The sequence below is a fragment of the Podarcis cretensis genome (genome assembly GCF_951804945.1).
Source record: "Podarcis cretensis genome assembly, chromosome: 1".
Classification (NCBI taxonomy): domain Eukaryota; kingdom Metazoa; phylum Chordata; class Lepidosauria; order Squamata; family Lacertidae; genus Podarcis; species Podarcis cretensis.
In genome coordinates this window covers 16,770,237-16,785,031 of record NC_137170.1, presented here as the reverse complement: position 1 = coordinate 16,785,031, position 14,795 = coordinate 16,770,237, and the positions used below count along the sequence as shown (strand labels likewise).

Here is a 14,795-nt window from a genome sequence, read left to right as displayed (position 1 = left end):
CATTTCTTAAAATCTCTATTTTTGTTATTAAATCTTAATTTTACACTCATGGTGTGAAAGTTCAGACTTTAAAACAAAAGAAAAAGGAGTTCCACTGGATATTGAAATCTGTGAAAGCAGATTTTTAGAGACCCTAAAGTTAATCAAGCTCTGTGTTAGAATTGTTTTGATTCTATTATTTTACAAAATTTATATAAATCTGGATGGTACTAAAACCTCTAAGTGGTTTTGTTTGTTGTAATCCCAATATGGGACCTGCTAGGTAGATACAATTTTAGAAAATAAAACAGACTTTATTAAAATGTTGGAACTATACAAAAATATATAAATTGCATTGTGTTTAATGTATTAGCAGTGCAGTTCAAGGCAAGTGCAACCTTATGAAGTGGCAGGAAAGGTTAGACCAGCCTGTGTCCTGTTTCCAATAGCATGCTTTCTAGTAATATTTGGCTGGTATTCTCAATGTAGGGCTGGTATAACCATGACGATAAGTAGGCCATCAGGAGATCTTGGTCAGCAGTATGAGCAATCTCTTGCACAATAGTTTGCTTGAGTTTTAGTTCCTTTGAGTACATGTTCAAGAGCTTTCCAGAAACTTCATCTGAAAAAGATAAATTAAATCAAGAAGTAGCCCTGGAAATACATAGGCATTCCGAATATGGCTTAGGACAGCAAATGAAGAGAAGAATGTGCACTAACTTTGTCCCCACCCTCCTCTCAATTAGATGCTGTGTTTCCTAGCAACTGCAGTGGGAAAACATCATGTACCCCTGTGCACTTTGAAAGCCTGATTTTTTTTTCAGGGTTTCAAAATCATAGAATCATAGAATCATAGAGTTGGAAGAGACCACAAGGGCCATCGAGTCCAACCCCCTGCCAAGCAGGAAACACCATCAGAGCACTCCTGACATATGGTTGTCAAGCCTCTGCTTAAAGACCTCCAAAGAAGGAGACTCCACCACACTCCTTGGCAGCAAATTCCACTGTCGAACAGCTCTTACTGTCAGGAAGTTCTTCCTAATGTTTAGGAGGAATCTTCTTTCTTGTAGTTTGGAGCCATTGCTCCGTGTCCGCTTCTCTGGAGCAGCAGAAAACAACCTTTCTCCCTCCTCTATGTGACATCCTTTTATATATTTGAACATGGCTATCATATCACCCCTTAACCTCCTCTTCTCCAGGCTAAACATGCCCAGCTCCCTTAGCTGTTCCTCATAAGGCATCGTTTTTTTGGTTGCCCTCCTCTGGACACGTTCCAGTTTGTCAGTGTCCTTCTTGAACTGTGGTGCCCAGAACTGGACACAGTACTCCAGGTGATGTCTGACCAGAGCAGAATACAGTGGCACTATTAATTCCCTTGATCTAGATGCAATACTCCTATTGATGCAGCCCAGAATTGGACTATAGATGCAGCCATGATTCCAGGAGCCTTCCCTGCTGCAGTCAGTTTGATAGGGAACACATGGCGAATGTGGTACAGCTGCCACACCCTGAGAGTGCATACCCTCATATGTACTGACGAAGCCATAATTCAGAATGCCCGAGTAGTGCTCTGATTTTGCTTCATATTACAAATGCTGAACATTACTACATTGCTAGCTAGATTGCTTGCCTATAGTTTTTAAGCTTTAGAATTAATTAACTCCTCAAGTTCCATATTTCTCCTGTTGCACAATTTTTAAAAAGCTTATCTGGTTTCAACATATGGAATTCTAGGAACTGATGTGGGTTGATGATGTGAAGCATTCTCTCCTGAGAGCTATAGTTGCCTTGTAGCGTTGCAATTCAAGCAATATAATTTCTTTAGCTCACAGTATTTCACTCTCATTTTCAAACAAACAAACAAAATTCAAATAAATATACTTCAGCAGAAAGAAAAAGCAGTATCTAAAAAAGGAAGAATTTACTTACAGAAGTAGGGAATGGGCCACGTGTGAAAGAATGGTGTCTTCTGATCTCCATGATATGCTTCAAGGTCACAGATCCCTTTAGTAGTTGAACATAGTTTTTCCATTTTCTGTTGTATTCTTGCCTAACAAAGTTTTAAGTGTCTGTGTAAGAAGCTAATATTTTGTAACCAACAGTACAATCCTAACCATGTCTATTCAGAAGTCACATTGAATTTTATGTTGAAACAAACTGCCCTGAAATCTGCAGATGAAGAGCGGTATACAAATTTAATAAACAATAATAAATTACGGTAATAAATACCATATTTATGTGAATCTAATGCACCTTCAAATCTACCTCAGTTTTCAAAACTTTAAAACCAAAAAAGGTACAGTAGTACCTTGGGTTAAGAACTTTACCTCAGGATGAGAACAGAAATTATGCGGCGGCAGCAGCAGGAGGTCCCATTAGCTATAGTGGTACCTCAGGTTAAGAACAGACCTCCAGAATGAATTAAGTTCGTAACCAGAGATACCACTGTATTTGCTATGTCTGTGTTTTTCAAGCTTGCAATTGAATCTAATGCACCATTAAATCTGATGTACACTCTAGTTTCCGTGACATAATTGGGCCAAAATGGTACACATTACATGTGAGTAAATAATGTAATAATAACAATAAATGTGTTTTTGTCCTGAAGTGGCAATCCTAGTCCCACCTACCCGGTCTAACCTCAACTGAATTCAATGTGACTTATTTCTGAGTACACATGAATACAACTGCAGCTTAACATGTTCTATCTGTGTAGGCTACTCAATCCCTACTTTTAGAAACTTCACAACCAGGGAACTTTTATTACAAAGACTGGATAACTGGATTAGAGACAAAGCACTAATTAAAGTATTCAGTCAGTACTGGACTAAAATTAGTAGTTCTCAAAGGGCATTTTTCACAACAAAACATTAAGAATAGCTTCAGTTCTCCCTTCTGAATGTTTTGCACAGAAGAGATTCATATTTCATTTGTTTGATTGCTCCATTAGGTAGATTTGCATATAATTCTTATACCCTCTCTTGTGAAGGGATGTTGTCTTGAATATTCATGGAAAACATTGTTGAAAAGAAGACCTCTAGATCTCCCACCAGTGGCTATGGCCTCTCCCTCTCCAGAACAAGGGTTCAGTTTCATTTAGGTGGTCTGCAATGTGTCCATAAAAATAAATTTAAAAATCACACAGCATCTAGCAGTGTGTGCTATAATTGCTACAACTTGCACAAAAATCACTTAACCGGTCCCCTGGGTGGGGGAAAGTTTTGGGAACCACTGATCTATAGGAGGATGATGGAAACAGAAAAATGCTGTGGGGTTCCTAATAAGAGAAATAGCGTACCATGTTTTCAAAAGTATCAAGTAGTTCTGTACAGCACTCCTCCAATTCTACATTGTAGTCAACTGGTCGTCTTCCGGACTCTGAAGCAATATTATCATGTTCTATTTCCAACTTGCCATCTTTGCACCTAAAGAAAAATATTATTCACTGTACATAATAGAAGCTCTGTTCCTCTGACAACTCCTACCCCTTGTTGCCTATAATATATAGGGTCAACTGTAGTCTGTGCATAATGCAAGGTAAATTGTTACATTCATATCATGCAGATTTTAAAAAGTGATGGCCTAAGGTAATAAATTTGCATTGGAACCATTGACAAGATCTTTCAATATACTTACTCTCCAGAAATTTTGATGTTCACGATTTTGGTAGCAGTGGTAAATCCCTTATTATTCAGAGTTTCCCACTTCATCATTAAATTATGCCAGTCTGCTGCATTATCTTTAATTTTTCTTGCACTGATGGATAATACAGGTGTCTTGGGAGATGAGCCCTTGGCTAATCAAAAACACAACAATAAAACCCTTTAAATAGGAAGAGGGAAAATATCTATGTGAGACATTTTAGACTGCTGGCAACATTTTTTTTGGAATGTACTAATAACAAAATAAACACCACCACCATTCTCATTGTTTTGTGAAGTTTCAGGCTCTATCTTCACCTGGCACTTTGCTTCAAACCTACAATAAGAGGTTTTATTTCATTGATAGAAAACCAATAGGTCTCTGCCCTCTGCAACACTGTGCGCCTGCCCATTGCCCATCACCCAAACATGTGAAGATGACCAACCCAACCCAACCAGAAGCCGGGATTGTAGTAGCATCGCAGTATCATCTCGCTTCCTTCGCAACCCCACAACCAGTTCCCAAAATTCACCCTTCTCCCTGCTTCCGTTCAGAAACAGCCTCTCTCAACTCCCGCCACGGCCGCCTCACAACATATGCAGTACTGGATTTACCTATAAGCAGTGGCGTAGCATGGGGGGTGCAGGGGGGGCCGGCCGCACCGGGCGCAACATCGGGGGGGGGGGCGTGCTCGCCGCCTCCGGAGTCGCCGAAGAGCCTCTGGCGCAGGCTGTAGCAGAGCCCCATGCCTCGTGGAACCGACGAGCTGTGCGCGCATCCGGGCTGAAGGCGTCCGGCAGGCAGCGGCTCTCAGCGCTTGCCACGGTCCCCGCGCATCAGGGCTGCGGAGGGCGCGCCAGGCAGCCCCTCCTCACAGCCCCGCCACCACCGCCGCTGCTGCTGCAGCTTCTGGGCCATGTTGCATTTTCCTCGCCTCTCTGCCCTCCTCCTCCTCCTCCGGGCAAGCGGCGTCGTTTGGGCGCCAGCGCCAGCGGCAACTCGCCTCAGATCACCTGACACGGACCCGCCGCCGCGGCTACCTTACCGTAAATAACCCAGCCCAGGCAGCAGCAGCAAGAAGCTGGCAGCGGCGGCAGGTTAGGGGTTAGGGCGCAAATTACTTGCCTTGCCCCGGGTTAGGGGGCACAAATTACTTTCTTTGCCCCGGGTGCTGGCAACCCACGCTACGCCGCTGCCTATAAGCTAAACAAGCTATAGCTTAGGGTCCCTGGGGGCCGCCAAAAAATTTAAAGGAAAAAAAACCTGGATGTAAATTTTCAAAATATAAGATAAAAAACAAATAAAATAAAGCCTACATACAGCAACAGTGTTTTGTGTCGTGTAGGCGCCAATGATGGGCCCCGCCTGCTAGCCTGCTCCCTGGAATATCACTGGTTTGCTCATTTCTATATATAGGGTGCCTACATTCTGCATGTGCAAATGGCTTTAGATACTTACTAGGTTCATAAATTACTATATAGCATATATTCAACACAAAAACGCGACTATTTGTTGTTGACAAAGGACAGCGGGACGTATAAAGGGCCCCATTACCTTCAGCAGCTTAGCGCCTCATCAAACCTAAACCCGGCCCTGAACATCTCCTTACAGTTCTTAAGTCGGAGGCCAAGCCTGCCTCCAGTGGCGGGGAGTTCCACCGTCCCGCTACCCTTTCATCTTCTGCTCCCTCGCACGCCCCCCACCCGCGTCCTGGTATTACTTGAGAGGGAGGAAAAAACTGCTGGGTTGTGGCGCCCCCCTCCCCATGCGCCTTTCCCGGGTGGAGGCACCCGGAGCCTCCTCCTCCTCCGCCGCAGGAGCTGCAGGCCGCGCTCCCGCCCGCTGCCTGGGGAAGAAGCGCTTACCGGCCATCTCCGCCGCCAGCCGAGGCCGAGGCCGCTCCCTCCCCTCGGAAGTGCGCTCACGTCCGGCTCCGCCCAGCTTCCCCGCCCAGCGCTGGAGACCCAGCGCCGCTGGGCCTGGGGGCGACGCGGGAGCTCAGGCCCCGGCGCCGGCCCTTGCTGAGGTGAGGAGGGCAGCCTAGCGCGGCGGGGAGACGGGGTGGGAGCCTCCGGGCTGGGCGGCCCTCTCTTCTTCCCTTCCCTGGCTGCAGGAGGCGATAAGAAGCGGAGAGAAGGACGCTCACCGTCCTTTTTACGCATTCCTTCCCGGGTTTCCTTCGAGAGAGCCGGCGCTGGAAACACGTGTCGAGGCTCCGTCCTGACGAGCTCTGGGCTTCTCTACCCGCCAAGGCGCGCACAGAGAATGAGGCTTGCCTTGAGCATCTCTTGCGGGGGTGAAGCGGGGGCGCATGTTTGGGAACCGCCGTGTGCTGGGTTTGTTTACCTCCTTTAGTGCATTTCGGCCGCCTGTCTGCCTGCCTGCCTGTACTCTAGTTTCGTTCATGCTTCAGGTGGGGTGGTTGGGCTTCCCAACAGTGATGATTATTACTCTGTCGATTAATGGGATCTCTTAATTCTGCCATCTTTTATCACTCATGGGTTAGAATTGTCAATCTGCATTGAGGAGGAAGGACAAAAATCCAACCAGAAGTTTTCTCCTCTCCCATTAGTCTTGTCTTGTCTTTCTTTCTTTTAGATTCGTGCTTTCCTCTTCATGCCCTTCTTAGCAAAACAAATAAATAATACAACTTCTAGACGGCATTGAAATGGGGGTGGGTGGAAATGGTATCTTTTTAAGCAACTCCTCTCACTGCTGCACAGTTTGCAGAATTAATATTGCAGCACCAACCCTTAACAGCTCCCGGGTTCCTGAAATGAAAATATATTCCGAGAAGGTTTTCCATCCTAAATATCTGTATCTAGGAAAGTGGCAAGGTTCCTGATACTTGAGCTGTGCATTTACTAATTCTGCAAGCTACAGATGTTGGCATAGCCACCTTGTAGCCCAGTGTACTTCAGTTATTTTCTTCTTTCACTGTTCTGCCTGATGCTTATTGAATTCTTCCTTGGACAAATCATTTATTTGCTACAAATGTATGCTTTTGAAAAAGGTAACTCTCCTGGGACCTAGTTTTATGTTCGTTTAAAAAGCAAAACGGTTGACGCTGTCCCTTCAAAGTGATTTTATGGTTTCATTATTTGAGCTACTGTTACTTCAACAGGAGGATAACACACATTGTTTTCCAAAATTGTCGTCTTCAACAAAGATGTATCCTGCCTTAGGGTAGCGGACTGAATGTGATGAACTGGCTGCTTAAAGCCATAGGATTCTTCAATGGAAGACTAGCAGAGTGAGTGCACCATAACCTTTGGTTTTGACATGAAATTTAATATTCTGTTTTGAAAAAAGTACCGGTATCCGAAATTTATTGTAACCTTAGCTCACAAAATAGAAGTTCCCTAAAAACTCTTAAGCGCACTCTGTTAGCAGAGCTTAAGCAATCCAGAGGGCTGTCACATGAGAACTGGGTGTGGAAATTAGCAAGACATTCACTTTGACCTTTAATTGTGCCTAATTCCAATGCTGGCTCTTCCCTGTGCGTACATAGGCAGGTAAATGACCGCTGGCCAACCCATGTTCAGTGATGAACTGCATTTGGGTTGTACATAATTTTCTACACTTAAGGCAACTTTATAATGTATGAGGAGGTCTTCAATGGATATTTATATGTCAGTAGTAGGAGTAAATCATATGACCCAATGCAAGAGGGATGCCAGGATTTAACTAGACCCCCCCCCCTTCTCCACTATTAGCAAGGGACAATATTTATTTGGAACTTTTACTTTCATTTTATCTCAGAAGTGCCTTTCGAAAGAATACTAGCTTGCTCAGCTTCTTTTACTTGCTTGTGTGGCTTTTACTTGCTATGGTCTTGAGTGCTTGCATAGACATTAAAGTAAAGGTAAAGGTACCCCTGCCCGTACGGGCCAGTCTTGACAGACTCTGGGGTTGTGCGCCCATCTCACTTAAGAGGCCAGGGGCCAGCGCTGTCCGGAGACACTTCCGGGTCACGTGGCCAGCGTGACATCGCTGCTCTGGCCAGAGCCAGAGCCAGAGCTGCACACGGAAACGCCGTTTACCTTCCCGCTGGTAAGCGGTCCCTATTTATCTACTTGCACCCGGAGGTGCTTTCGAACTGCTAGGTTGGCAGGCTCTGGGACCGAGCAGCGGGAGCGCACCCCGCCGCAGGGATTCAAACCGCTGACCTTTCGATAGGCAAGTCCTAGGCGCTGAGGCTTTAACCCACAGTGCCACCTGCGTCATTAATTCTGCATAATTTCCTGTGGTGGCAGAGATGGAAGCATTGGCATTGGCTTGAATGAACAGGATTGCTGATTTGGCTATGTTTGCAAGTTGTGGCAAGCCATAGTTAATGGTTTCCTGTCAGCAACACATGTGACTTCCACATCACTCCTCCCCAAGCATGACTGGGAGGAACAAACCATGATCCCTGACATTGATAAGACACAGGACTATGATGTGGAAAACACTTTGGAATTCAGACCGTGGGAAGTCAAAAAAATTAAGATTACAATTTGAAAGACAATTGGACTTTTTTATTTTAGTATTTTATTTTTATTTGATTTGATTTGATATCTTAGTTGGATGTTCTTATTGGAAAATTAATAAACGCTTAAATAAACAACAACCATGATGCCTGACTTAGTGTTACATCCAAGCTGAGTACCATGGTTTGTTTTGCTCCAAATAAACCATGATTTGAAACCAAGGGTTGTTCTTGACTTCCCATTAGCTTCGCTTCCACAGGTGTGGGGATGGGGAAGAGATTTGACACTAACATTAAGATTCACTGTTACATCTTTGGATCAGCCTCTTAGAGAGTATTTTTGTTTTTAAACTCTGTGGGATTCATAAATGGGACCCGGGGCACAGAAGGAAATGTGAATTTTTCATTCTTTGGGAACATTCCCCAATTGTAGTGATGTTAAATCAGGGGTTGGCAAAGTTTTTGTGGGCCGGAGTGCGCACGCACGCACACATGTGCAAACACTATTTCCGTGCGGAGGAGGCGTGTGCAGCTTCCCATTGGCTGCAGAAGCTTCCTGCAGCCAATGGGAAGCCAGCCAGCGTCACGGAAGGCGGTCCCCGCTCTGCTCTGTGCCGGTTTAGCGTGGTGCATGGGAGCTGAGTGGGCGGCGGGGGTCCATGGGCCTTACGTTGCCGACCCCTGTGTTAAATGAAAAACAGGAATCTTGTGCATCAATTCACACTGCTATTGCTGTCCGAGAGCTTGGTTCTGGAGGAGAAGAGGGAAGCTGGGTAAAATGCATGTCTCCCACCCCCAGCTTATTGAAGCAAAGCTCCTTTGTAAACCACAGTTCAAAGTTGGCTTATTTCTGCAAACTATTGTTAAGGCTAACCACAGTTGGTCAGGCTTTGAATGGAACTCTGAACCGCAGTTAATGGAAGTGAATATTTTTCTACAAAATATTGAGGGTGCCAGTTGGCATCCATCAGTTGGGAGATAGTGGAAGAGTGTTGGAACATTTGCAACTAATTGCTTTGTGTTCTCCTTTTCATAAGTTGAAAACCTTTGTCATGCATAAAAAATAAATCACAAAGTGTTGCTCTGAGTTATGAGACACAAAATGTTATACAGCGTAAGCATTATGTTAAGCCAACTAGTTGCAGATCTGTGATGCAGTAAGTATTATTATTGTTGTTGTTATTATTATTATTATTATTATTATTAAACTTTTCATGAGGGAGAAAAACCACTTTTCCCCACCAACATTGTATGTACTCCCAGTTGTATAGATACCAAGGGTGGCCGCTGAAATAAATACTCATTGTTTTCATGGGCTTCAGGAGTACATGCAATTTATCCTTTCCAGCCTCTAGGTAGCACATACAGATGTTTGCCATGGCATCGGCGACTCCATCGTTTACCTTCAAGGAGTTCTGTCCCTTGTACTATCTTCTCAATGCCATTCCTACAAAGATCCAAAAGGGATTCCGTTCCATTGTGGTATACCTCACTGCACTTGACACTAATGAGGACTACATCGCTGTGGGCAGCAGTATTGGAATGTTGTATTTATACTGCAGGCGCTTGAACCAGATGAAAAAGTACAATTTTGAGGTATGAACGAACACCTTCATTTTTTTAAAAGGTGTGATGAAGCTTATGCCTTGGGTTTTGTCAATTTTAGCATATTGAAATGTGCAGAAATGTAAAGCTATAGAGTTAGTTAACTTGAGGAAAAGCGGTTGCTTCGGCTGTTGCTAAAATTAGATTAAGAGTCAGCATCTATTTGTGGTCTGTAATTATTTTCTCTCACACAGCATGATTTAGGAGTTTGTTCTCAATTCTATATAGTTGCTTCTCAGTGAGGCATTCTGTTGTTCATCATCTGTTTATTTATATTCTGCTTTTCCACTAGAGATAGTTCCCATAGTGGTTTGCAGGGCAATAAGGAAATGAGAGCTGTAATATATCGCAAAAGATACAGTATTTTTCGCTCTATAAGATGCACCAGACCATAAGACGCACCTAGTTTTTGGAGGAGGAAAACAAGAAAAAAAATATTCTGAATCTCAGAAGCCAGAACAGCAAGAGGGATCGCTGCGCAGTGAAAGCAGCAATCCCTCTTGCTGTTCTGGCTTCTGGGATAGCTGCGCAGCCTGCATTCGCTCCATAAGACGCACACACATTTCCCCATACTTTTTAGGAGGGAAAAAGTCTTATAGAGCAAAAAATACGGTACGATAAAAGCAGTTTCAGCAACAGAGCAAATTTTTATTCAGTGTTAGCTAGAGATCAAACTGCAGCAACAGCCCCTTCCTAGTCCAAAGGTCCTTCTAAGTAAAGCGGTCTTCACTAGCCTATGGAAAGCCCCCGGAAAGCTAGCCAGTTGAGCCTTCTTAGGCAATGAGATCCTCAGGGAGGAAGCCCACCACACAGACAACTCTGGCCCAAATCTCCACATACTTGAACTTCAGTGGTGGAGAAACACACAGCAGAATTGCCTCAGGATCTTGGGTCAGCAGGTGAGGAGCGAAAACTTTCCTTCAGGTATCCCACTTTTGTCTCGGCTGATACAAATAAACATGGCATCTTAATTTTACAGCTGTATTTTTTTTTTCCTGCTCCACCAGGGGAAAAATGAGTCTATCACTGTTGTGAAAGTCTTGAGCTGCTTTGATGATCTTGTTGCTGTTGGGACAGCTTCGGGCAAGATTGCTATTTTTCAGCTTGTCTCGTCCTTGCCAGGGAGAAACAAACAAGTAAGAGCCAAACTTGGTTACAGCCTGTGCTGTTTCACATTAATTGTGTGATTAGGTTAATGTTTCACATTAATTGTGTGATTAGGTTATTGTATTTTAGTGTTTTGTTGGAAGCCGCCCAGAGTAGCTGGGGAAACCCAGCCAGATGGGCGGGGTATAAATAATAAATTATTATTATTATTATTATTATTATTATTATGCTTCAGCTCAGTAGTAGAGCAGCTGCTTTGCAATCTCCACTGCCTTGTGGTACATCTTTGGGAGAAGAAAAGACTCAGGAGTAAATCCAGAGGGAAACCCAAAGACAATTGGATTGCTCCTTGTACGCCTTTTTCCTGCAGCCAAGCTGGTTCCAAACACCTTGCTTAGCTTTCCTTTTGACGACGTCAGCAAGTTCTTGTCATCTGGGCAGCCCAGGACCTTCATACACACTGCCCAGGTTTCCATCCTGTGGAGGTCATTTCAGTGCTGCTAACCAGCAGTTTGGCTTCACCCCAGAGTAGCACTCCATTGTCCCTCAAGACAGATGGATGCCAATAATATGTTAAAGCAGGGGTCGGCAGCCTAAGGCCCATGGGCCAGAAGTGGCCCACGGATGCCGTTTAACCAGCCCACAAGCCACCCCCGAACCGAGCCGCCTGCTCAGCGAGTCCCCACGCACTACACTAAACCAGCACAGCGTGGCACGGGGACTTTCTTCTGCGGCTCCGGAAATTGCTTCTGCGCATGGCCAGACGCTGGAAATTGCATATGTGCATGTCCATGGTGCCGAAAACAGTTCTGCGCATGCCCAGATGCCAAAAATCGCTTCTGAGCAGGCACAATTTTGGGCGTCTACGCATGCGCAGAAGCAATTTCCGGCACCGCGGACAAGCGCAGATGCAATTTCCGGCGTTGTGCTGTGCTGGCCCAGCCCATGGAGGATCTCCGAGGGAGTGATCCAGCCCATGCCCAGTAAGCCTTGCCGACCCCTGTGTTAAAGTGTCAGTTGGGGCTTTTGTGACATTGCAATTCGCTAACTGCACAGATCTCGCTGGAAACGTGCATGAGCATTAAAATGAAGTAGCAGGACTAATAGAGAAGTAGCTTTGATAGCTACATCAATGAATAAACCCACCCACTGTAGGCCTTCCGCTTTCTGCTTGGTTTCTCCCGTATGCTCACTCGTGTCTGTCTTTGCAGCTTCGGAGGTTTAACGTGTCTGGTATTCACAAAAGTAGCATCACAGCCTTGGCGTGGAGTCCCAATGGAATGAAATTGTTCTCTGGAGATGACAAAGGGAAAATAGTGTATTCTGCTCTGGATCTGGATCAGGTAATTGGTTGTATGCCCAAACTTTTGGTACCTGGGATACAAATAACAGTGGTACCTTGGTTCTCGGGCTTAATCTGTTCCGGGAGTCCATTCGACTCCCGAAACCATTTGAAACCAAGGCACGGCTTCCGATTGGCTGCAGGAGCTCCCTGCACTCAATTGGAAGCCACGTCGGACGTTTGGCTTCTGACAAACATTCGCAAACCGGAACATACACTTCTGGGTTTGTGGCGTTTGGGAGCCGATTAGTTTGGGAGCCAAGTCGTCCAAGGTACCACTGTATTCAAAGCGCATATAAAAACTTTTCCTATAGATTAAAATTGGAGGGTGGTAGTTAAGATGTAGAGAAGGTGGAGCCTAGGGGGCTGTAAATAAAGGAGCAGTTATGTAAAATTCTGCGACTTGTGAGATGGCATTTATTGAGGGTTTATTCCCCTCCCGCCTTGATGACTATCTGTAGTTGGCGCTGTGGTTTAACCACAGAGCCTAGGACTTGCTGATCATAAGGTTCAAATCCCCGCGACGGGGTGAGCTCCCGTTGCTCAGTCCCTGCTCCTGCCAACCTAGCAGTTCGAAAGCATGTCAAAGTGCAAGTAGATAAATAGGCGGGAAGGTAAACAGCGTTTCCGTGCGCTGCTCTGGTTCGCCAGAAGTGGCTTAGTCATGCTGGCCACATGACCCGGAAGCTGTACGCCGGCTCCCTTGAACAGTAAAGTGAGATGAGCGCCGCAACCCCAGAGTCGTCCGCGACTGGACCTAATGGTCTGGGGTCCCTTTACCTATGTTTTCCCCAAAGCATTTATTTACTTGAATCCCTGTAATGGGTGGTATTGATCTGCAAGACTTGGCATCGCATCTTTGCTCAGTCGTGGGATCATTTGGTGGTCTTGAACATTGCCTGCCTTTCAGCCTTGAGGTTTTTACTTGGAGAAATATCCTAAGCAGAAAGAAGCACTCCCAAATGCTGTGACATTAACTATGTGAAGTGAATTCTAGTGGATCCCCTACAAATTGTCGAATGCTAGATAAACCAGCTTTAACATAAGCTTGCACTGGCCACCCGGCAAGTTTAGACAACTTAACTTGAAATATGACTGCTCTGTATATTCATACTACGTCCTTCCAGGGTCGTTGCAACTCCAGTTTGGTACTGGAAGAGCCTTCTTCAGTCGTGCAGCTGGATTATAGCCAGAAAGTGTTGCTGGTCTCCACATTACAGCGAAGTCTGCTTTTTTATACTGAAGAAAAATCTGTCAAGCAAGTTGGAAGCCAACCCAGAAAAAAGTAGGTCTTCTAGATTTTTGCCCAGACATTTAGAGATGAGATTTAAATAATGTATATAACTCTGTATAATTCTGCTAAGGTATTTCATGCACTGTTGCCCTCTTCTAAAGTTGTTAATAAAGGAGGCAAAATGGATAATTTGAAGTACTGTTCATGTTTTTATTCTTTTAATCATTCCAATGGGGAAGGACTCTGCTGAAGTGAAAATGTAAGAAGCTTCCAGCTATTGGTGGGCAAGAAATTAGTATTCTGACCGTATTTTGTTCCATAATTATTTTCTCATGATTCCTGAGCTTAAGGGCTAACTCACATTTCCTTGTTCGTTCACACAATCCTCTCCCAGTAGTATTATTATTATTTCATCCCAAAATCCCCAAACAGGTAGCGAAACAAAGGTTTTTATGTGGCATAGCACTAAGGTGAACATTCTTTTAGCGCAAGGATTTTCCCTTGCTCAGTGGAATGTTCTCCCTTTTCTCTTGCCCGCACATTACCGCTAAATCTGTTAGGAGTGTTCCCCCAATCCTTCAGAGCAGACAGGAAACAGTGCAGGGCACACACAACAGGGTAGGCAGAATAAAAATAAGCAAAGCTATTTATACCAAATTTGCTAATCCCTCTCTGTTTTCTTCATACCCTTGCATTTTGAGGATTTAAAATATTTCCCATCCAAGAAGAAGAAAGCAAGTATCTATCCAGGTTGTGAACAGCCCTAACTGTGAAACACAGTACTTCCACGTGCACCTAGTGTAATGGTCAGCGGAGGCATTGCACTGTGCTCTGGGACAAATCTCTTGACTCCCAGAAACAGTGTTTACGAAGACACCAAGGGTTGCAGCAAGAGGAAGAGGGGATTGGAAAAATCTCTGGAGCATGCATGGTAGGCCATGCAGAGCCCGTTGGCTTCCAGCACATATTTTTCTTATGTATTGCATATTGGTAACACGGGTGGCGCTGTGGTCTAAACCACTGAGCCTCTTGGGCTCACTGATCAGAAGGTCGGCGGTTTGAATCCCTACGACAGGGTGAGCTCCCGTTGCTCTGTCCCAGCTCCTGCCAACCCAGCAGTTCGAAAGCACGCCAGTGCAAGTAGATAAATAGGTACCACTGCGGCGGGAAGGTAAACACCTTTCTGTGTGTTCTGGCACTCATTACGGTCCTCTGTGCGCCAGTAGCGGTTTAGTCATGTTGGCCACATGATCCGGAAAGCTGTCTGTGGACAAACACCCGCTCCCTCGGCCTGAAAGCGAGATGAGCACCGCAACCCCATAGTCGCCTTTGACTGGACTTAACCGTTCAGGGGTCCTTTACCTATTATTATTATTATTATTATTATTATTATTATTATTGCTGCAATTATTTAC

General features: G+C 44.9%; 2 protein-coding genes across 4 annotated transcripts in view; one reads left to right on the top strand and one right to left on the bottom strand.

Annotated features, from left to right (window-relative positions):
* Window positions 1-267: 267 nt before the first annotated feature.
* On the bottom strand, window positions 268-5,610 carry CINP (cyclin dependent kinase 2 interacting protein). Its single transcript, XM_079963281.1, has 5 exons — window positions 5,487-5,610; window positions 3,616-3,775; window positions 3,278-3,404; window positions 1,909-2,029; window positions 268-601 (listed from the first exon to the last, which is right to left on the bottom strand). Exons 1-5 carry the CDS (start codon window positions 5,491-5,493, stop codon window positions 399-401), a joined length of 618 nt encoding a protein of 205 aa, XP_079819407.1. The 5' UTR covers window positions 5,494-5,610; the 3' UTR covers window positions 268-398.
* TECPR2 (tectonin beta-propeller repeat containing 2) overlaps window positions 5,556-14,795 on the top strand; it is a 55,237-nt gene continuing 45,997 nt past the window's right edge. For 2 of the 3 annotated variants that reach the window (XR_013840418.1, XM_079982691.1), the window contains exons 1-6: window positions 5,556-5,647; window positions 6,746-6,874; window positions 9,441-9,688; window positions 10,705-10,833; window positions 12,016-12,147; window positions 13,274-13,431. Coding sequence is in view for 2 of the 3 variants with exons in the window: in XM_079982691.1 (XP_079838817.1) it covers window positions 9,461-9,688; window positions 10,705-10,833; window positions 12,016-12,147; window positions 13,274-13,431 (647 nt within the window). In the remaining variant the exon portion in view is untranslated. Of the gene's footprint in view, window positions 5,648-5,819; window positions 5,958-6,745; window positions 6,875-9,440; window positions 9,689-10,704; window positions 10,834-12,015; window positions 12,148-13,273; window positions 13,432-14,795 lie in introns of those variants that run through there. The other variant, XM_079982692.1, reaches the window with a different exon arrangement.